The sequence below is a fragment of the Labeo rohita genome, chromosome 15 (genome assembly GCF_022985175.1).
Source record: "Labeo rohita strain BAU-BD-2019 chromosome 15, IGBB_LRoh.1.0, whole genome shotgun sequence".
NCBI lineage: Eukaryota > Metazoa > Chordata > Actinopteri > Cypriniformes > Cyprinidae > Labeo > Labeo rohita.
In genome coordinates, this window is record NC_066883.1 from 13,013,777 (window position 1) to 13,038,948 (window position 25,172).

A 25,172-nucleotide genomic window follows, 5' to 3' on the forward strand; every position below is an offset into this window, starting at 1 on the left:
TACTGCCCTTCAGAAGCTACAGAACGCACATACATGTTTCCCAGAAGAGAAAAATGAGTTAAATTTACCCTGATCTTCAAATTCCAAAAGTTTTCACCCCCTTGACTCTTAATGCATCGTGTTTTCTTCTGAAGCATCAGTGAGCGTTTGAACCTTCTGTAATAGTAGCATATGAGTCCCTCAGTTGTCCTCAGTGTGAAAAGACGGATCTCAAAATCAAACAGGCATTGTTTAAAAGGGTTCAAATACACAAAAATGCTGGAAAACCAAATGATTTGTGGGACCTGAAGGATTTTTCTGAAGAACAGAGGGCAAGTAAGGGACTACACAACAACAACAACAACAAAAAACTAAACAAACACAGCTGTGGATCATTCAGGTAACAACAGTATTAAGAATCAAGTGCATGTAAACTTTTGAACGGGCTCATTCTTTTATGTGAAATATCTTATTCAGGTCAGTACTACATAAAAAATAACATGCATTTTGTATGATCCTTCTTATTTTGGTAAAATACTTGATTCTGCAAGGTGTATGTAAACTTTTGACCTTGACTGTGTAAAAAAAAAAAAATGTTTAGTGTTCAGACGCACTTATGTGTTGCATGAAGAAGAAAACACAAATCTGAGTTTGTGCATATTTTACTCAGTACTCTGAGTTATTTTTTCTTTTCTTACAGAGGCATAGTTTGAAAAAGTCGGATATTTAATGTAAAAGCAACCTCACACATTTTCCCATACAGCAAAAACCAATAAAGCAAATCAAAAGTTCTTAGAAAAATGTCTTCGTTCTAGTTGATGTTATAAAGAGTGAAATAAAGTATGAACACTGGAAACATGTTTTTCGTAAAAACGTACATTGAAGATTACGCTTCTCCAGAACTTCAATGCGTGGTCGTTATGTTCCGTTGCAAACACAAAGGCAATAATGGTGATTGTTGTTCTGAACTTCTCATGAACAAACGATCTGTTCACAAGCTTCGAAAAAGCACTAATAGTAATGTATTGTGTTCGTCCATCAGATTTACCCAATAAATTAGTATTAATGACAAGTATCTGTCGGGACGTACTTAGTATAGAGAGGCTAAAATGGAATCGCACACATGTAGCATAAAACAGAGCAATAAAGAATTCAAATTCAATTAAATAAACAGCTTACTAAATGCTGAAGTATACACATTATATACATTCCCTGGGTTGGGACAAAACAAACAAACAAACAAATATTTTCTTCACTAATAGGAACTAAAAATATGGGACACTCGAAATAGATATTTTGACATTTGTTTTCTCATATATATATATATATATGGGATCCTATAGTTGAACAATATTCCACCAATAATCACTTTAGCAAAGTAATATACAGCAATATTAACAAGGGTCGGTCAACGAATCGAAATGAAACAATGGCGAACTTCCATTCAGACGTCGAACAAATGGCCGTTCAGATCAGTTCACAAAGCGAGAACAAAAATTCATTCACTCTGGTGATAAAAGACAAATTCAATTAGGCTCTTCTTTTCATCCTGAGACTGTCTAAACCAATGACATTTTACAATGACTTTGTGCTTACGTTTGATACATTTTCAGGGTTGAAATAAACGCTCGGGGGTGGGGAGAAAATATTAACAGTGCAAGAATATACAGACAGGTATGATGGAAATAGAAAATAATCTCGCTTCTAATGGTTACACACCAATTCTCATTTGTGCTTCATCGAGTTCCTGCCATTTTCAATCTGCCGGCTTGTTTCGGGTGTCCGTACGTTACATAATTGTCCACACTGTTCTTTATTACAGGGCGTAGTTCAAAAAAAAAGAAAAACCAAACACCCACTTTCACAATGGAAAACAACAGACACGCACACAAAAACAAAGACAGTACATGATATTTACATTATACATCTCACATATTCTTGTCTTAAAGCGTAATTATTGGCAAAGCCAAGGTTTTCCGACTTGAGATGAACCACATTTCTTGCCGCTCCCTGGTAATATCTGTAAAAAGGTATATAACAGGCACAGTGAGGGTGGTTGAGAAATCAGTATTCACTGGGAAATTAAATGAATAAACACAGCAACAAACATGACAAGCACATGTCTGTATATTTTGGCACTTGGCAAATCAAACGGGGGGTCATTTTGGAAGGGTGGGATAGGGTTTTTTGGCCTAAATGGACCTGGTGTTACAGTTACAAACTCAACTGATTTTTTTTTTCGAAGTGTTTTTTTGTTTGGTTGTTTTTTGGTCGATTAGGATTGGTTTAACGAAAGGCAACATTCTTTTGCAGCAGGTGGCGTGTCGAATTTGGCCATAAAGAGGTTCGCGACTCGCGAGTCGAGGAGACAAAGAGAGAGAAAAGCCAGACCAGACTAGTGCTGTGAGGGAGCGGAGCGCTATAACGCCTCCTCTGCTGGCTCGCAGTGTTGCCGTGAAAATACTGAACAGAAAAAACAGAGGTGCTAAATGAAGTACTCTTTCTTTTCCTCTGCATGTGCGTGGTTCCCCTCCGCATTGATGATGGCAGTGTCTGCGTCAGGGGCGTCCTCCGCTCCTTTGGCCTCATTGGTTAAGTATGTCCCTGTCCACACAGTCCCACATAGGTCACATAGACACATAAGGTACAACAGTGGACATGTTGAAGCATTTTGCACACTATAGGTGAGGGGGGCGAGAGAGGGGAGGGAAGCCGTACCTTTGTGCCTGGCCAGATATCGGCCCAGGACGATGATGAAACACAGGGTGATGAAGACGACCACGGCCACCACTCCGCCGATGAGCGCGTGGTCGGGGCCCGGCTGCGTCAGAGCGTTGGGATCTGGAGGAGGAGATGGAAACGGAGAACACGGCGTGAGAAGACGCTTTCCGATCTGTGCTCTAAACACCAGTGGAACAGCCGCTATAATTAGCCAATTATGGGTCGGTGTGTTAATATAAGACGCACAGACTCATTACTTCCCACAGTTCACTAAATACAGTGGTAAGCATCTCAACTGGAGCAGGCAGTCATTTCATTTCTCAGTTGATACCATTCATCATTTCGCTGAGAAACAGCAGTTTTGCTTATTTGAGACTATTTAGGTCTTTTACAACACTGAAAATCATGCTCTAGGCCACGCTGTTTGTGCTACATAAATCATCTGTGAAATCATGCAGGATTTTGCTTCGACCGTCAATAACAAGGACAACATATCTACAGTCCAGGATATCATAAACCATGTTTCCGCCAGTGGTGTGCAGTGGTGCTCTGAAATGAGGAGGCAAAGTCCTCAAAGTTTGTTGCTTTTTAATTAACTGTAAATTTATGTCCCAGTAATATTTTCTTGGTTAAATAAACATTACTTACATCAGAAAAAGAAAGAAAAAATACAAATATTCTATTTGTTAAAGCCAAGTATGAATCTCATCAAGTTAGTGTTTGTAAGCATTTTACATTTATTCCAAAATAGCCTTATAACTCAAAGCCGTAACAATTTAAACAATATATTTTATTTGTGAACTTATGTTCAGTTATATCTCTTTTAACTATTTTTAATTTTTTCAAATAAGTAGTCATCAAAACTTGATACAGTTGAGGTCAAAAGTTTACTTGCAGAATCTGCAAAATGTTAAATATTTTACCAAAATAAGAGGGATCATATAAAATGCATGTTATTTTTTTATTTAGTACTGACCTGAATAAGATATTTAACATTAAAGATGTTTACAAATAGTCCACAAGAGAAAATAATAGTTGAATTTGTAAAAATTACCCCATTGATGTGTTTGATTCTTAATACTGCTGTTACCTGAATGATCCACAGCTGTGTTTTTTTGTCCCTTGAGTCCCTTGTAACTGCCTGCTGTTTTTAAGAAAAATCCCTCAGGTCCCACAAATTCTTTGGTTTTTCAGCATTTTTGTGTATTTGAACCCTTTTTTGAGATCCATCTTTTCACACTGAGACCAACTGAGGGACTATTACAAAAGGTTCAAACACTCACTGATGCTCCAGAAGGAAACATGATACATTAAGAGCCAGGGGGTGAAAACTTTTTGAATTTGAAGATCAGAGTAAACTGAACTTATTTTGTCTTCTGGGAAATATGTAAGTTTCTTCTGTAGCTTCTGAAGGGCAGTACTACATGAAAAGAAATATGAAATTTAGGCAAAATAAGAAAACTGTACAAATGTACACATTCTGCTCAAAAGTTTTCACCCCCCGGCTCTTAATGCGTTGTTTGTTTGTTTTTTCTTTTCTTTTCTTATGGAGCATCAGTGAGTGATTAAACAGTCTGTAATAGTTGACTATGTGTCCCTCAGTTGTCCTTAGTGTGAAAAGATGGATCTCAAAATCATACATTCATTGTTAGTAAGGGTTCAAATACACAAAAATGTTGGGTCCTACTTTTTTTAATAGGTGGCCTTAACTATTATGTACTAACATTTAAATTAATTATTTGGTACAGTGGACTTATTGTGTACATACATGTTTTTACATTGTACTTATATATATATTTTTAAATACCTAAATGTAATTACATCCGTAATTAATTTCTGTAATTACATTTATAATTACACTGTTGACCCATCCCTTACACCTTAACCCACCTTTAAACATGCCCATACCAACAAACCTCTCCCTAACCTTACCCATATCAAACATCAATAGCAGCAAAAGTGTTTTGCAATACAATATGACCACAATAAGTACATTGTATTTTTTGATGTAAGTACACAGTGGTTAAGGCCACTTAATGTAAAGTGTGACCGAATGTTGAAAAACCAAAGAATTTGTGGAACCTGAAGGATTTTTCTGAAGAACAGCAGACAGTTTAACTGTTCAGGACAAACGAGACTCATGAACAACTATCACAAAAACCCCCCAAAAAAACCCGAAAAACTCATTCAGGTAACAATGCAGTGTTAAGAATCAAGCATATGTAAACTTTTGAACATAGTCATTTTTAGAAATTCAACTATTATTTTCTCTTGTGGACTATATGTAAACCTCTTTTATGTGAATTATCTTATTCAGGTCAGTACTAAATAAAACATAACATGAATTTTGTATGATCCCTCTTATTTTCACAGATTCAGAGATTTACTTTAATTTTCACAAAGCTGATTACTCACTAAAAACTCAGATCATGCCTTATTTTGATGTAACCAAGTGTTTATTTCTAAGTGTGTGAGTTGTTTACTTACTTTTTAAAATTAGTATTCGTATTAACGCCACTATATTGTTCATTCCAATGCTATCTCACGACCAATTTGTATGTATTTTAGTCGTACGATTTTGTACGTTTTCTGTGAGGGGTATGTTTGGGTTGTATGATTTTTCACAAAACGTACAAATTCGTATGAATTAGCCACCTCGTAGAATCAGTTTTTATATAAATATGTTATATTTTGTAATACTGGCATTGTTTTATTTTTGGACTACAATTTTTTTTTCTCATCCAACATTTTGAGAAGGCACTGCCACCCTTGCCTCCTCATAGGAAACACCGTAGTTTCCACCCATATATTTTTTATGCAGATTCTGGGGTATTGAATTTAAACTGCTGGCTGGAAACAGCAGGCTGGAAACTTCATTGTGGTGGATAAACATATTATTCCGTAAAAAAATGAGTGCATTTTTACTAAAAGGAATTCCTAGGCCTGGTTTACACCTGGTATTAAGATGCATTTTGGTTGCTCGGATCACAAGTAGACATTCCTGTTTACGCCTGGTGTTCGAATCAGACCACTTTCAACCACTTTCCTAATTTCTGTGTGGGGAGAATCTATAGATGGGTGCATGTATGGGCCTTTTCTGATCTTTCGATGTAATATTGTGAAATAAGCTTGCATAATTTGCACAAGCACACTAAAAGAGACAATGAAAAAGGATACAGAGAGCAGCAGCTTTCATTTCTGCTCTGATAGTCACAAAACTATGCAGAATGCTGTGGGTTTGTGTCAGAATCAGAACTGGTAAGAGAACATTGTGCTTTTTACATTTTTACTTTCATAACAAACTTATGAAAATTTAAATCCCGCCTGGCTAGCACTCTTTAACAACACAATGTTTAAGAATTAGTTCAAAAGGCAGAGAGGAGACAGTCTTTTGTGGCCGTTCGAATGCGTTCCACCACATGAGTGTTTACACTATGAAAGAAATACGGTCAAATGCGTTTTCAAAGTGGTCGAAAGTGGATAGTGTTGTTTACTTCAAAAATGCACCTTAATGCAGGGCCATAGATGCACATCAAAAAGTCGTGTGACTAAATAAGCCAACACAACCTTTTTTTTTTTTTTTTTTTTTTTTTTTTTTCTGTGTAGTTATCATGGTTAGGTTCAGGTTTGGGTCATTTGGTTTCTAAAACCACCTAAAAACCTTAACAACCCTCTAGCAACACCCTAAAACCATTCAGATCTTTGCGGAAGTTTTGCACGGAAAAGCACCTTTGACATTTTATTCAGAAAATATATCTAAGTCTAGCTTTAAACACCAGAGAGGACTTAAAAGCATTATTTTTTATACGTTTAAAACATATGACAGGTTATAGGTTAAACAATTCAGTACTTTATGGTTTTATTGCTGCTGCTTCATTTCTTTCAATGACCTATAATGGCATTAGCGGTGCACCATTTTTCTAATCTTCTGAATCACAAGCTTTGGAAAAATCTTTAAATAAATGACTCTCACTGAAAAAGCTTTTAGAAAGCATTTTCTGTAGCAACCGAATATTCAGTATAAATTGCGTTAAGCATTCCATTTATATATACGTGTGTGTGCGTTTGAAATATTACTGCCATATGACATCCGCATGCACTCAGTTCGAGGAATTGCAAACTGGTGTTTATGCCATGCCGGATCACAGAAACATCCCCAGAAAGTCATGCTGCTTTGAGTTTTGGAGCCCAAGCAACATCAATTCAAAGTCAATGTTCTATACTGATTTTCAATAGGCAGCAGGAGGGAGGGGGATTTATCATTACAAACGAATGCTGAACAGCTACCAAAGACCTGTCATATCTCACACAGCCCTGCGAGGACCAAAGTGACTCAATCCTTGCCGATATACAACAAGTTTAAAAACGGCAGGGGTTGCGGCAGACTGATTTGTCTCCTGGGTTTAACTTTGAGTGAGCGAGCGCAGGCTAGGGTGAATTCGGTCGCCTCTGAACTACTGAATAAATCGCCACCTGGAGTCTTGAATCTTAAGCCCTCACTGCGGATAGCATGGTATGCTAGACAGATAGCGTAGTATGCTAGACAGCTACAGCTGCCACAAATATGAAGGATTAGTTCACTCAAAATTCTCATTCTTTCTTCTATGGAACATAAAAGGTGAATATTTGATAAATATTTGCCACTATTTTCCATATAAAGATAGGAATTAAAGACTGAGAACGTATGTTGTAATTCACTGAAATTTTGTTTACTTTGGTTCATTGCTGAGTTAAACAGATCAGCAAGATTAGCAAACAAATCATTCAGGATTCATTTACACGACAACATGTCATTGCGTTTTTCATGTATAAAATATAACAGTGTCAAAATGTTAAAATCTCTGTTCACACAGAACTGCAAAAATGAGCTAGAGTGCTGTATTATACATGCCAGGCCAGTAGTTGGCAATGTGAGTTTGTAAAGAAACACATGCGCGTAACATCACCATTTCCACAAATTTGAGATGATAATGCTACATTTTCAGAAACTTGTACTTTGAAACCCATTTTCAAAAGTTTGTTTTCACACCCCCCAAAATGCTGCTGTTATGCAAATGCATAAAAAATGCATAAAAAGTCAAAAACAGTGTTGTGTAAACTCTTGTGAACTGAAGCAGATGATTCACTGAAAAGATTCTTTTTAAAATGATCAATTCGTGATAGTTCTTACAAGAAGATTTTCAGTGAATAACGACTCAAATTTGGGCATGTTTCTCTATTTTTACAATATTTAATGGGGATTTTGTAGGGATGGGTGATAAAATTATATCACATCGAGTTGTGATAAAATTTGTCAATTTATATCTAAAAATTTGTACACAGTATGGACTAGTCTAACAGCTGAAATGAATGTAACAACAGCAAATCAATGCTAATCGCTAATAGGCTAACTCTGCATGTTTGCATGTCTGTTTAAATGTATACCGCGGTTTCGTTTGATACACAAACACGTGACACTTGATTTCAGTGTCTTTGTCTCAATATATGATTAGATGAACACATGTACTTCAGCTTTACTCCGTTTCATTTGGGAAAAACTACCGTCGAATACACAAAAACTCAAATTAACTGACCTTCACAGCAACCCGTCAAAATAAAAGTTCAGGTTCAACTTAAAGAAATTATGACAGAAATATATTACGATTATAGTTGAGGTCAAAATTTTACATACACCTTGCAGAATCTGCAAAATGTTAATTATTTTATCACACAAAATGCATGTTATTTTCATATAGTACTGACCTGAATAAGTTCACATGATAGTCCACAAGAGAAAATAATAATTGAATTTACAAAAATGACCCTGTTCAAAAGTTTACATACACTTGATCAGGGGTGTCCAACCCTGTTCCTGGAGATCTACCTTCCTGCAGAGTTTAGTTCCAACCCTAATCAAACACACCTGTCTGTAATTATCAAGTGCAGCTTCGGGTCCTAATTAGCTTGTTCAGATGTGTTTGGTCAGGGTTGGAGCTGAACTCTGCAGGAAAGTCGATCTCCAGGACCAGGGTTGAGCACCCCTGCACTTGATTCTTAACACTGTGTTGTTACCTGAATGATCCACAACTGTGTTTTTTTGTTTAGTGATAGTTGTTCATGAGTCCCTTGTTTGTCCTGAACAGTTAAACTGCCTGCAGTTCTTCAGAAAAATCCTTCAGGTCCCACAAATTATTTGGTTTTTCATCATTTTTGTGTATTTGAACCCTTTCTAACAATGACTGTATGATTGTATGTATGAGATCCATCTCTTCACACTGAGGACAACTGAGGGACTCATAAGCAACTATTACAGAAGGTTCAAACGCTCACTGATGCTTCAGAGGGAAACGAAAATGCATTATGAGATGGGGGGTGAAAACTTTTGAACAAAATGATGTCTACATTTTCTTATTTTGCCTAAATATCATATTTTTTAATTTAGTACTGCCCTTCTGAAGCTACAGAAGATACTTACATGTTTCCCAGAAGACAAGATAAGTTAAATTTACTCTGTTCTTCAAATTCAAAAAGTTGTCACCCCCGGCTCTTAATGCATTGTTTCCTTCTGGAGCATCAGTGAGCATTTGAATCTTCTGTAATAGTTGCATATGAGTCCCTCAGTTGTCCTCATTGTGAAAAGATGGATCTCAAAATCAAACACTATTGTTGGAAAATTAAACTGTTCAGGATAAACAAGGGACTCATGAGAAAATATCACAAAACAAAACACAACAAACAAACAAGCAAAACAGCTGTGGATCATTCAGGTAACAACACATATTAAGAATCAAGTGTATGTAAACTTTTGAACAGGTCATTTTTTAATATTTCTACTATTATTTTCTCTTGTGGACTATATGTAAACATCTTTTATATGTCTTATGTCAGTACTAAATAAAAAAATAACATGCATTTTGCATGATCCCTCTTAATCTGGTAAAATAATTAACATTTTGCATTCTGACCTCAACTGTATATACTAAAATTTAACTCTCAAGTAATAATACTAATAATAATAATAATAATAATAATAATAATATTTTTGAGGGCTATCTGTAGGCTGTACTGTGGAGTTTACTGTGTACAAACAAATTATCTTTACATTCATTCTCAAGGTCTAACAGACATGTAGAAATCCCTCCCCATTAATGGTAAACAAATATTGTGATAACTATCAATATTGTATGATATTGATGATTTTGTGTCATTTTTGACTCATTCAAGCAAATATCTTCTTCAGAAATTCACCTTTTATGTTCCACAGAACATAGAAAGTCATACATGTTTGGAACAACATTGCGATAACATATTTTCATTTTTGTGTGAACAATCCCTTTAACCTCATTTGTAAGGCACAGAACAAAATGTTTTTTTGTTAAACCTGGAGCGATTGTGTCCTGACACAGCACCTTTGGCCCTACGTTGGGTGCCATTTCAGTGCTTCTGCAAGGGTGTAAACTTTAACTATGTGTCTTTATTGCACTTCGAACTTGCTCTCATTAGCTCATAGTGATGAATGGCTCTCGCTTCTGCTGCGCTTGGCAAAGTGACCCTGGGAGATGTGTTGAACAGGGACTTCTGCAGACCCATTTCTAACACATAAATGAACCCATTTAGTTCAATTAACATTGTGTTTTGTTTTGAGGCAAAATAAAAGCCACGTGGAAATGAAGTTCAAAGAATGATACACCTTTTGGTATATACTCCATTCAGTTTTGACAGACTAAGGTATGTTGTATTTGCTGCCCAATCACATACATATTTCTACATAAGTCACCATTTTGTTAGGTATGTTCAATTGAGCTACATTATATTTAACGCCTTATTTAACTTTAAACAAATACTTATAGCTGAGGAAGGTTGATTTAACTTAAAATATTATTTTGGGTGAATAACTTGTCTAACTTTTAAAACTACAAACTACAGAAGTTGAGAAAGCTCAAAAAAGCCTTGCAGCTGGTTGCTTTGTCTTTTTAAGTTAACTCAGTTTTCTATTCTTTATAGTTTAGTGCCACTACTGGGTTGTGGTACCCTAATGAGCACGGACATGGGCTACAAAATGGGCCTTTCCTTCCAAAAATAATAGCAGGTCTAAAAACAGCAAAGCCATTATTGCTGCAGATGTCTTTCATTTTCTCATGAATATGCAGTTTGATAATATACTTCAATTTATGGACTGCATTAAGTGCTTCCAGCTCGAACAGAATGAGCTTTGTAGCAGTTACATGATTTCGAGCTGCTCTTTCAATCTCATTTTTCTCATTTAAACGAGCCCCAGGAATTATATACTTTTACAGTTTTCAAAAGTTTATTTCTTTTTCTCATTTCTGCATTGTAGTTGGCTGTTGCTTAGAAAAGTAGAGTTTTGCATATCCCTTGATAATAAGGATATTGCCTGTTCTTTATAGCATCTTGTGAAGGAACAGCGTTAAAGCAGGGGGAAGAATAATGATGTTTGTCTTGTTGTGCAGCACATCGTCTTTAACTGTAATGTCTCTTCATTATTCACATACACTGATCACTTTGATTATTTCCATGAGGGTCCTTTAAATATTGATTTTCATGATTTTATATGAGGGAATACATTGTATTTGACCTTGGTTGTGTCAAACTAGAAAATAAATGACTGTTTATTTCAAGAGCTTTCCATGGCTGAGAAAGAGAGTCTGATGCCTGTGCTAAGCCCTGGTGGATAGCAACTGTTGCCATTCATGATATTATCAGACGTTTGTTTTGGATTTTAAAATAGATCTGAAGTCTAAATGATCAAAAATATACAGTGATATTTAGTTTCGTAGAAAATCAACAGAAGGTATCTCTAGATGATATGTACTCTTTTTTTGTAATTTCTTTTGTTTAAATCTTATTGTCTGTTAAAACAAGCTAATTCATTACTTCTTTTTTCCATTGTAGGTGTAAGAAAAATTATATTAAGATTTGCTTGGTTACACCACTTGGCATTTGATGCAAAAATGGCTTAAAGTTGTTAAAAATGTATGAAAGTCACACTAATTTGTACTTTTTTTTCCCATTTTTTTTTTTTTTTTTTTTACAATTTTATTACTTTTTTCCATTGTAGGTGTAAGAAAAATTATATTAAGATTTACTTGGTTACACCACTTGACATTTGACATAAAAATTGCCTAAAAGTTTTAAAAATGTGTGAAAGTGACACCAATTTATACTTTTTTTTCTTCATTTTTTCACTATTTTATTACTTTTTTCCATTGTAGGTGTAATAAAAATTATATTAAGATTTGCTTGGTTACACCACTTGACATTTGATTAAAAAATGGCCTAAACATTTAAAAAATATGTGAAAGTGACACCAATTTGTACTTTTTTTTCTTAATTTTTTTACAAATTCATTACTTTTTTCCATTGTAGGGGTAAGAAAAATGATTAACATTTACTTGGTCACACCACATGACGTTTGACAGTGAAAATGGCCAAAAAAGTTTAAAAATGTTTAAAAAGTGAGACCAATTTGCACTTTATTCTTTCATTTTTTACAACTGTATTACTTTTTTTCCATTGCATATTTAAGGAAAATTATATTACGATTTACTTGGTTACACCACTTGACATTTGATGTAAAAATGGCCCAGAAGATTTTAAAAGGTATGAAAGTGACACCAATGTGTACAAAAAATTATTTTCATTTTTTACAATTTCATTACCTCTTTTTTCCATTGTAGGTGTAAGAAAAATGATAATAAGATTTGCTTGGTTACACCTCATGACACGTGACACTGAAAAGTTTTAAAAATGTATTAAAGTAACACCAATTTGTACTTTTTCCCCATTTTTTTTTTTTTTACAACTTTATTACTTCTTTTATTACTTGCCATTGTAGGTGTAAGAAAAATTATATTAAGATTTACTTGGTTACACCACTTGACATTTGACGCCAAAACGGCCTAAACACTTTAAAAATGTATAAAAGTGACACCAATTTGTACAACAAATTATTTTCATTTTTCTTTTTTTCTTTTTTTTACTTTTTTTTAAAAACTTTTTTCTGTTGTAGATGTAATAAAAATTATATTAAGATTTAATTGGTTACACCACTTGACATTTGATGTAAAAATGGCCCAAAAGTTTTTAAAATGTATGAAAGTGACACCAATGTGTACAAAAAAATATTTTCATTTTTTACAATTTCATTACTTCTTTTTCCTATTGTAGGTGTAAGAAAAATGCTATTAAGATTTGCTTGGTTACACCACATGACATTTGACGCTGAAAAGTTTTAAAAATGTATGAAAGTAACACCAATTTGTACTTTTTACCTTTTTTTTTTTTTTACAATTTTATTACTTTTTTCCATTGTAGGTGTAAGAAAAACGATTAACATTTACTTGTTCACACCACTTGACGTTTGACGCTGAAAATGGCCAAAAAAGTTTAAAAATGTTTAAAAAGTAGGACCAATTTGCACTTTATTCTTTCATTTTTTACAATTGTATTACTTTTTTTCCATCGTATATTAAAGAAAAATTATATTACGATTTACTTGGTTACACCACTTGACATTTGATGCACAAGTGGCCTAAACATTTTTAAAATGTATCAATGTGACACCAATTTGTACAAAAAATCTTTTTTTTTTTTTCCGTTGTAGGTGTAAGAAAATTAATATTAAGATTTACTTGGTTACACCACTTGAATGTATGAAAGTGACACAAATTTATACAAAAAGTTTTTTTTTTTTTTTTTGTTTGTTTGTTTTTACAATTTCATTACATCTTTTTTCCATTGTATGTGAAAAAAAACAAACATACAAAAAATGGCTTGGTTACACCACGTGACATTTGACGCTGAAAATGGCCTAAACGTTTTTGAGAAACATTCATTTGATTTTACCACTTTATCAGCATATTTTACTGAAAACCATTCTGTAAAGTGAGCATCTGTAACTGAAGGTGGCAGAGCATCAGCAAAGGGTCGATTCCTTTGAACAGACAGGATGGAATAGAAAACACTTTGATATCTCCAAACCTATCTGGTCACAGACTGACAGCTGGCCAGCGGAGGTCAGAAGCATGTGTATTTTTCTGTTGATAGAGCAAAGACACACTGCACTCTTTTGAAATGGAGCTTGTTTGTGGAAGTAAAGCCTCAGTTAGTAAAAATTCCATTAGAGATCATTAGTCTCATTCAAAGATGGTGACATGTGGCCAAAGATGTACGTCATTTTGCTTGAGCGTTAATGAATTCCATTAAGATTTCACATGTGAAAAGCCGGAGGCACAAAACGGATGTGTTTTATGGCACACACACATAACCAATCAGAATCTTCATATGTTTTAAATGAACATTTGCATCAAAACAAATCACTGTGGAATTAATTAATGTTGACTTCTTGTGGCAAAGAATGTGTGAAATTGTACATTAAAATGTGCAAGATAAGAAATCGAGGTCTATAGGCAGCGCTTTTCATTTGCATTGCATTGGAACGTTTCAGGTTCAAAACAAGTTAAGCTCTATTGACAGAATCTGAGGTTTGCTGTCGATGAACACAGAATACAATCTCTCAGTTTGTAAAAACAAGCATGAATTGTGTAATGCAAGACATTCTGGAGGGTATTTTGTTATTTTATTATAGCGATATTTAAAGGGATAGTTCACCCAGAAATGAAAATTCTGTCATTAATTACTCTCATGACGTTTCAAGCCTGTAAGATCTTCATTCATCTTCAGAACACAAATTAACATATTTTTGATAAAAAACCGAAGGCTTCCTGCATAGACAGCAATGCAACTGGCATGTTCAAGGCCCAAAAAAGCAGTAAGAACATCGTTAAAATAGTCAGTGTAAGAAAATTAATATTAAGATTTAATTGGTTACACCACTTGACATTTGATGCACAAATGGAGTACAAGTTTTAAAAATGTATAAAAGTGACACCAATTTGTACTTTTTTTATTATTTCTTTATTTATTATTATTATTATTTTTTTTTGTTATTTATTTATTTATTTTTACAATTTTATTTTTTGCATTGTAGGTGTAAGAAAAATTACATTAAATTTGCTTGGTTACACCACTTGACATTTGATGCAAAAATGGCCTAAAAGTTTTTAAAATGTATGAATGTGACACCAATTTGCACAAAAAATTATTTTATTATTTTTTTATTTATTTTAATATTTTATTATTATTACCACTTGATTAATTCTGTCATTAATTACTCTTATGGAACTCTTATGACGTTCCAAGCCTGTAAGATCTTCGTTCATCTTCAGAACACAAATTAACATATTTTTGATAAAAAAACTGAAGCCTTCCTGCATAGACAGCAATGCAACTGACATGTTCAAGGCCCAGAAAAGCAGTAAGAACATCGTTAAAATAGTCTGTGTAAGAAAATTAATATTAAGATTTACTTGGTTACACCACTTGACATTTGACGCACACATGGCCTACAAGTTTTAAAAATGTATAAAAGTGACACCAATTTGTACTTTTTTATTATTTCTTTATTATTTTATTTTATTTTATTTTATTTTATTTTATTTTATTTTATTTTATTTTATTTTATTTATTTTTACAATTTTATTTTTTGCATTGTAGGTGTAAGAAAAATTACATTAAATTTGCTTGGTTACACCACTTGACATTTGATGTAAAAATGGCCTAAAAGATTTTAAAATGTATAAAAGTGACACCAATTTGTACAAAAAATTATTTTATTATTTTTTTATTTATTTTATTATTTTATTATTATTACCACTTGATTAATTCTGTCATTAATTACTCTCATGACGTTCCAAGCCTGTAAGATCTTCGTTCATCTTCAGAACACAAATTAACATATTTTTGATAAAAAAACCGAAGGTTTCCTGCATAGACAGCAATGCAACCGACGTGTTCAAGGCCCAGAAAAGCAGTAAGAACATCATTAAAATAGTCCATGTGACATCAGTGGTTCAACTGTAACGTTATGTAGCTACAAGAATATTTTTTGTGCGCAAAGAAAACAAAAATAACAACTTTATTCAACAATTTCTACTTGTCAGTGGTGTCACTGTTTATGCAGAGTCAGAAAGCTCTCGGATTTCATCAAAAATATCATAATTTGATTTCTGAAGATGTAAGAAGGTCTTACGGGTTTGGAACGACATGAGGGTGAGCAATTAATGACAGAACTTTCATTTTTAACTGAACTATCCCTTTAAAAATCGGTGTCCAAGCATATATTGTGCAAAAAATTACTCTTTATTTTTCAGTGACTAAAGAAGGAATATACCTAATCATTTTCTATGGTAATCAACATCTTGTTACAGATGCTGTTGATAAATCTTGATTTGTTTTGAACCGGTAATGTTGCTCAAAGTATAAACTGTGTTCTAAATACAGACGACACCTGAGATACTACATTTACATTATGTATAAAATCGCTGTCGTCTTTACACACTCATTTTGCAGCTCATGTTCACTGTACCCCCAGTGGAATCTGGTGTGGGTGGTATAAAATATGATTATGTTTTAAAAAACAAATTACAGTTGCTAATTATTAAAATCAGTTCCCTCATGGGAGAGCAGACTAAGGAAAATTGACCTAAGACAAATAGTTAGAAGACATCGAGGTGGAACATTCAGCACAGAGACCGCAGTGAAAGAGACGATCAAGCTGAAAAATCAATGGTTCACAAAACGAAACCAAACAGGACAGAAACTGCACATACAAATCAAAACATCTTCAAAAGGCCATACCATGCATAGATTGATGACTTGTAATACTATATTTTTATGTCAGCGATTCAACAGTTGTTGTTGAAACTCAGCTCTATTCAGCTAAACAGAAACTGGAAGCTTTGTGTTTATGCCTTTCAAATGATCAACAAGGACGCTGAGCTATCTTCTAGAGCGTGGTCTTGATTTAAGATTCATTCTGTGTGGTTACTGGAGATAATACAAGATAACAGAACTAATGACAAAAGGCAGACTTGGAAAAGAGGTTTTTTTTTTTTTTTTTCGTCCTCCAAATATAATGTTTCATCAAATATTTAAAAGATTACGTTTTTTATTTGCTTAAATATTTTCTGGGCCAGTGATTTTTTTAAAATATTCTGTGCACAGATTTATTTTATTAAAAAAATAATAACAAAATAATAATAATAATAATAATAATAATAATATCAAAAGGTTTTTCATTCATAAAATGAATAGAATTTTCCTTTTTTTAATATTTCCAAATTTCTTGAATTCATTTTGATATATCCAAAAGAGTATAATGTCAAAAATGTCAAGGTGGTATAACCATCCTGTGATGATACAATAGTGAAGAAAGTAAGTCTAGGCTGAAATTGCAAGAAAACATTTTTTTTGTTTTGTTTTGTTTTGTTATTGTTGTTGTTTAATTGCATTTATTTTAATAAAAAACATGGTTAGTTGTCAAATGTCACCTAGTGTAAACCTAAGAAAACTTAATAGTGTTGTAATCCTAAGAAAACTGGTGTAACCCTAAGAAAACGTTAAACTTATAATTAATATTAATTAAAAAAAAATCACTTAATTTGAATGAATGAATGAATAAATAAGTAAATAGTTTATTGTATATATATATTGGTTACACAACTTGATATTTGACATTGAAAATGCCCTGAAGGTTTGAAAGTGTATGTATGAAAGTGACACAAATTTGTAAATAATTAATGTTTTATTATTATTATTATTATTATTCTACCATTTTATTCCGTCTTTTTTCCATTGCATGCGTAAGAAAAATTATATTAAGATTTGCTTGGTTACACCACTTGATACTGAAAATGGCTATAAAACAATGTAAAAATGTATGAAAGCAACACAAATTTGTAAAAAAAAAAAAATAAAAATAAATAAAAATAAAAAAAATAATAATAAATAAATAAAATAAAATCATTTTCTTGTTTTTAAACAATTTTATTAAGACAAATTATATTAAGATTTGCTTGGTTATACCACTTGACATCTGAATCAGAAAATGCCCTAAAAGATTTTCAAATATGTATGAAAGTGACACAAATTTGTACTTTTATATATACATTTTAATTTGTACTTTTTTTTTTCACTTTTTATAATTGTATTACTTCTTTATTCCATTGTAGGTGTAAAAAAATAATATATATTATGATTTACTTGGTTACACCACTTGACATTTAACACTGAAAATGGCCCAAAGTTGTACAAAAATTAAATGTAATTTTTAAAAATGTTATTACTTTTATTTTCCAATTTTTACAACTTTATTTCTTTTTTTTTCATTGTAGGTGTAAGAAAAAATATATTAGTATTTACTTGGTTACACCACTTGACATTTGCAGCTGAATGGCCTGAAAGTTTTTCAAAAATGTATGAAAGTGACACAAATTTGTACAAAAAATATTTTTCGTTTTTTACAATTTTATTACTTATTTTTCCATTGTACTGTAGGTGTGAGAATAATTATAAAAATGTACTTGATTACACCACTTGACATTTGACGCTAAAAATTGCCTATTTTTTTTTTTTTTAATGTATCAAAGTGACACAAATTTGTACAAACATTTTTTTAGTTCTTACAGTTTTATTATTTCTTCCCCCCTTGTAGGTGTAAAAAAAATATTACGATTTACTTGGTTACACCACTTGACATTTGATGCTGAAAATTGAAGAGTTTTACAAGAGTTTTACAAAAATGCATGAAAGTGACACAAATTTGTACAGAATGTTCTACTTTATACAATTTTATTACTTGTTGAAAAAATATATATTTTGATTTTCCATTGTAGGTGTAAGAAAATGATATTAAGATTTACTTGGTCATACCACTTGGCTTTTTTTTTTTTTTTTTTTTTTTTTTTTGCCCCAAAACTGCATGAAACTGGCACAGTATATAAAAAAGTATATTTCTAAGAACATGGATTTTAAACTTTGAAGATTTTTTTCCCTTTTTCTCATCTAGTAGAGGTCTGTCCTTGTGCCACTGACCCTTCTAAAATATAAACTGTTATTTCTAACTCTTCCAGACTCTTCCTGACCATAATAAGATTCATTTCCTTTTACTGACGACAGTATGTGGGCCAAAGGTTTAAGCATCCCTCGTGTGAATGACAGCACCATGGAGCACCATGACATTTCACAAAGATCAGCAGTGCTCCCATGCAAGGCAATGGCTCCCAGCTCATGCTATGGAGGAGGTTAATTGGCGTAACCCGCCCCACCACTCCACAAGCCACATTACAGCGCCCTGTCTCGCAATGATGATGTCAGCACGCCAGCAAAAAATATTTACCTGTGGTTGTACCTGGGAAATCTTTAGCTGTTGCCATGGACGCAGACAGAAAGGGGCAGTAAGGGAAGACAAGGGTGAGGACATCACAAGGGGAGAGAAGAAAAAAAAAAAAAAAACTGGCCACAAAACTTAAAACCATTAATGAAGACACCAACCGACTGCATTAACCTGCAGTCAGAAAGATGGAACATGGACGACTGGGACGACAAGATGGTTTCAAGTACAAAATCAGTGTACGGACGCACACATCCTGCAAAACACATCCATTTGGACATATTCAGAACTATACATTCATGCTAATCTCCGCTGTCTGCTACGTCCTGCTGCACTGTAATGATGCTACTTATCATGCAAATCGCTCCTTATTTCAAGCCAGTGAAGCTGAAGATATTTTTACTATATTAATGCCAGTTTAGTCATTTGAGTTACTAGCCTCTTTATCTTATGTAGATTGAGAGAACGGGTATGACAAATTGGGACATTGGGTCTTATTCACTGTGCGCACATTTAAATTTGCGTGTGAAATCTGTATATGAATGTTTTCATCAACAAATCATAATTCATCATCAACTTTTGTACTCATATTTCTTCTGTATTTATGAAAAAGTAGGAATTGAAACCACACATACATATAAACGCTTGGTATTTGTACAATTATTTTTTATTTTTATTTTATGTAATTTCATTACTTAAAAAAAAAATTGTCAGTTATGCAAGAAAATAATATATTAAGTCTTGAGAAATATAATATATTAAGATTGAGAAAATACATTATTAAACTAACACACGCTTTTAATTTAATAACTTTTTTTTTGTAAAATAAAAAATAAATAAATGTGTGTGTGAAATCTTTATACGAATGTTTTCACCAACAAATCATGATTCATCATCATTTTTTGTACCTATATTTATTTTATGTTTATAAAATATTAGGAACTGAATCCATACAAATAAAAAATTAAAAATGTTTTTATTTTATACAATTTTATAATAATAATAATAATAATAATAATAATAATAATAATAATAATAATAATAATAATAATAATAATAATAATAATTAATTATTATTATTATTATTATTATTATTATTTTAAATAATGACTGTTATTTAAAATAATTAAGATTTGGTTACACCACTTGACATTTGATGGTGAAAACTACCTAAAGGGTTTTCAGTAAAGCGTTTTTCAAATTTGTTCAAAAATCATTTTAATTTTTTACAATTTTATTACTTCTTATTGCTATTGTAAGTGTAAGAAAAAATTATATTAAAATGTACTTGGTTACACCACTTGACATTTGATGCTAAAATTTCTCAAAAATGCAAGAAAGTGAGAAATCTTTCTTTCTTTCTTTCTTTCTTTCTTTCTTTCTTTCTTTCTTTCTTTCTTTCTTTTAAACTATTTCATTACTTTTTTTTTCTTTTTTTTTAATTGCAGGTGTAAGAAAAATTATATTAAGATTTACTTGGTTACACCACTTGACATTTGTATATAAAATTATAAATTATATATATATATATATATATATATATATATATATATTAGAAAAAGAAAAAAAAAATATTAGTGATTGTCTATTTTAGGTATAACAAAAAAATATAATTATTTTCTTGGTTACACCACTTTTAACCAACCAAATTTCACCAAAAATGTAACCAAAAATAATGCTTTCCATTTTTTTTTTTTTTTTTAGTTTTCTTACTTGTAAACAAACAAGCAAATCAATACATGAAGCTTATACATTTTAGGTGTAACAAAAATTATATCATTATTCCCTTGGTTACACCACTTGACATTTCACAAAAAAATGCTTTTCATTTCTTACAATTTTATTACTAACTAAACAAACAAGGTCCATTGTAGGTGTAAGAAAAAAAAAAATCATATTATTCATATAAAGATTTATTAGTTCCACCACTTGACATCGAAAATGGTGTCCTTAAAACTACTGTGCATTTATAAGAATTAGAGTCAAAGTTTTTTTTCCTAAAATATATCCTTGACCCTTATGAAATAACTAACTTTCCCCGATTTTCTAACAGAAATATAAATCACATACTCTGGGGTAGCTCTATAATCATGTTAAGATCAAATTTTATACATAGATATTTCATCTTAAATGCACATATTTCATCATACACTGCGAAAGAGTAAACAAAGCTGCGGTATGGATTTAAAAAGGTCTGTTATCTCTGTTTAAGTGTTTATTGTGTTCGAACTGGTTTTAAGAAGAGGTTTCTCATTTCGAAAACTTAAAATTCATCAATGTAAGAACAAATTCATGCGTCCAAGAAATTATTAGTGAATGAGACCCAATGTGTTAGTGACAACTAACGACTAGCGAGATTTTTAAAGGTACATGACGTCAATGTGCTTGTTTGTCCACAGTGGAGTATTACATCTGCCCTTCGATTTACTGAAACAGAGCAGATGTCTGATTAGAAATGCCTTTTATCTCTCACCTCTTTGACAGACTGACAAGCAGAATTTCATCTGTGCCTAGCTTTTTTCCCCCTCAACACTGGAGCCAAAAACCTTTTAGTCCAATTTGTACAATGAGGGAAAAAAAGAATGTCTGATGTAAAAAGGTGGAGGTGACGTGAAGTGGCAGCGAGAGAGATGGAGAAAGACAGAGATGGGGAGTGAGGAAAAGATCAACACTGGCACTGAAGTTCAAATGCAGCGTGACTGTTTCCGCCTCATTTCTGAGCGAGTTTCCCGCAGGGTTTCTGATCTGGGTGAATCTCACGAAACTTGTCAAGAACATGTCTAGGCCATGATTCACTTAGATGAACACTAACTTAATTAAATAAATAATGATAAAAATACTTCTGGAACCAGTGACATAAACACACTATTATCATAATTTTTGCTTATTCAAAAGAATGTATTACAATAAAGGTCTTAAACTCTGTTGCAGATGTGCATCTTTAAATACAAATATAAATCACACTATTACCAATACTATTAACTATTACTAGCACTGTTTCTGCGAAAAGTGTAAGCAGTGTGGTACTATGAAAACGCTGATATGTTTACTTGAGCATCCTCAGAAGTCCAACATAGTAGCATTTGGCTCGAACCAATGGGGTGAGTTTGTGGGCGGGGCTAACTGTTGGTTCGACCAATGGCAGTTGGAGTGGAGGTGTAATAGAAGGAATTGATTCACTTAGATTTTGAGGAAAGAAAATTAAGTTTGTTTTTAGCGTTGCTGATGGGGATTTTCCCTAGTGGCTAATAATGGTACCACAAGCTAAAAACACACAAGCGTTGGAATTTAGGGGTATTTATGTATGTATTTATTAGACTCATATGCTCAGCAAAAACAGTAATACTGTGAAATGCTATTTTAAAATGTTTATTTATTTATTTATTATTTTAATATTGTACTACTTAATATAATTGTACTACTTAATATTATATTATATTATATTATATTATATTATATTTTTTAATTTTATTTTTTCAGGATTCTTTGTTGAATAAATGTTAAAAAGAACAGCATATATTGCAAACAGTTTATAACATATTTATGTTAAATATTTTAAAATATTATTTGTTTACTGTCACTTTTGACCAAATTAATGCATCCTTGCTAAATAAAAGTATTAATTTCTTTTTAAAAAATATAATCTCAAAATTTAGAACAGTGGTGTACATTGTTTTTACTCTTAAGGTATGTATGGAAAATGTACAGATAATATTTACATTTATTTATGCAGATAATATTTTGTTGTAAAGCAAGCAAATAAATAAATAAATAAATCATATATTTATTGTTCATCATGGTTTCTTCTTGTAAAAAGGCACTGTAAAAATGCAATGTTATATTATATTATATTATATTATATTATATTATATTATTTTCCCATGATTCTTTGTTGAATAAATGTTCAAAACAACAGCATATATTACAAATATATTTATGTTATATTAATTATAAACTTCCTCGGTGTATAAAAGTATTACTTTCTTTAAAAAAAGTTCTTGATATTAAAATTTTGAATACTGGTGTACATGTTTTTACTTTTTGGCGCACTTTAGGTATGTATAGAAAATGTGCAGATAATATTTGTATTTTTATTTATTTATACAGATGCTATTTTGTTTTAAAGCATAAATAAATAAATAAATAAATAAATAAATAAATATTGCAGCTTTGTTTCTACCTGTAGAAAGGGTTTTAACTTATTTTGTATTTATTTATTAATTTATTTAGCTTAGCTTAGCTTACACATCAGTTCAAGCTTGGCTTCATCTAAACATACAAGAAAAATAGAAAATAATTTCTATAGGTTGCCTCATTTTGGGACACCATCTATGAAGGTTTGTCTCACATCTTCAAGTTCCTGACTAACTTATTGAAATATGGCCTGGATATACTTTAGTGCGATTCACCCATCAGCCCTGTTTCAAGCATCACCTCGCCCTGAACTATGCGAAACATCTTTATTTACATGTTGATTTTGTGTTTTTCTTGTTGGTCAAGGTTTCTCCTTCGGTTCCCTAATGTTTAATGCTTAACTTCTACATCAGAAACGTGACTGTTTGCTTGTTTCCTCCGCCTGGACTTCAAACGCGGGCTGTTTTGATCAGTCTCTGCACGGCGTGGGCCTCCCGCTCCCTTCCTCTACACATCTCCCAAACTGATTACCAATAAATAATTAGCTCTTTTAAATAAGACCTAAGACTGGAGAGGAGGAAAAAGTTAAAAGAAGTATAAATACAACTCAGCAGTTTCAAGCTATTCGGCAAGAATTTCGTTTAGGGTCAAATTGCCTCACAAGTGCCTCTGGAAGCATTTCATCTCCTGTTCGGGCGGCAGGGCGCGCTTCTGAAAAGACGTCAATTTTATGGATGTTTGCACGCTTTTCCGAGCAAGTAAACGAAACTCTTTTTCATCTGTTCTCCTGCTTTTAATTGAGAGGGGGTTGGGAGCGAACACAAGCTGATTATAGGAAGCAAGCAATAAATATTTTACAGTTCCAAGCAAGCGCTGGATTAAACCCATGAGACGTAAACGCTGATGCTCATTTAAAAGTCAGAGGAGAGCTCGGGGCTCCGAGTAGCCAGAGGGAGTCTCGTCTGCTCAGACCTACTGCTGGGCACAATTAGACTATACATTACACTTACAAGAGAGATGTCACAGGTCTCTTGGCGGCTCAATAACACTCACATAGGAGCGTGCAATACATGGATTTTCTCATCCGGCGGTGCAATCCGATTGGCTATGGATGCTGCTGCTGTCTCTAGCTCATGCTTGTCTTTCTGGAAATTCTCTGCCGCTGCAGGCTTGACTTCTGAATATATGGAGGTTTCGGTTTTATCTATATAGTCTTTTTTGATTTTTCATTTATACAATAGGAGAGTCCAAAAAAAGTGGAAAGTAAGGGTGAACCCTGCGAGTGCATATACCTGTTTGTCATGTTAATACTACCTATGCCAGCACAGCTCTGACTACACTATATATAAAGCTACCTACATAAATACTTTAAATACAGACCTGTTTTGAGCCACAAGGTCATTAAGGGATTGATACATGCATTTGTTGAAGCCATCATAAACTACATTTCAAATGCTTTTTTGCTTTAAATCTAGGTTTGTAATGTTGTGATTACACTTAAAAAATTATGGTAAAATAATTCTGGAACCAGTGACATTAACACACACACTATTATCATAATTTATTCAATAGAATTTATTACAACAAAGGTTTTAAACTCTGTTGCAGATGTGCATCTTTAAATACAAATATAAATCACACTATTAAATATTACTAACACCGTTTTTGTAAAGTGTAAACACTGTGGTACTATGAAAACACTGATGTGTTTATCTGAGCATCCTTAGAAGTCCAACATAGTAGCATTTGGCTCGAAACAATCGGATGAGTTTGTGGGTGGGGCTAACTGTTGGTTCGCCAATGGCAGTTGGAGTGGAGGTGTAATAGAAGGAAACCTATTAAAGGAATCCTTACTTTTGCAAGCCGAATCAGCGATAGACGTGATGCACTTCACCCTTAAAGATACACAATCTGAACAGAGGTGTACTAAATGGTATTTCATAAAAAAAAGGCTACTACTACTAATAATAATGTGATGTATTTGTTTAGCGTAAGCTATAGTTTTAAACAGTTATTCCCTTGTGGAAAAGAAGTACACTTTACCATACTTTTAGAGAGAGTACTTATTATGGAAATATTATATATAACTGTATGTTCAATGGAATAA

The 25,172-nt window shown here is 32.6% G+C and overlaps 1 protein-coding gene across 6 annotated transcripts in view; it reads right to left on the reverse strand.

Annotated features, from left to right (window-relative positions):
* Positions 1 to 625: 625 nt before the first annotated feature.
* cadm2b (cell adhesion molecule 2b) overlaps positions 626 to 25,172 on the reverse strand; it is a 361,384-nt gene continuing 336,837 nt past the window's right edge. For 2 of the 6 annotated variants that reach the window (XM_051129580.1, XM_051129575.1), the window contains 4 exons: positions 18,938 to 18,964; positions 2,698 to 2,820; positions 2,478 to 2,583; positions 626 to 1,999 (listed from right to left, as the gene is read on the reverse strand). In XM_051129580.1, the coding sequence (XP_050985537.1) occupies positions 1,894 to 1,999; positions 2,478 to 2,583; positions 2,698 to 2,820; positions 18,938 to 18,964 (362 nt within the window). In that variant the 3' untranslated portion in view covers positions 626 to 1,893. Of the gene's footprint in view, positions 2,584 to 2,697; positions 2,821 to 18,937; positions 18,965 to 25,172 lie in introns of all 6 variants that reach the window. The other 4 variants (XM_051129576.1, XM_051129578.1, XM_051129579.1 and 1 more) reach the window with 4 other exon arrangements.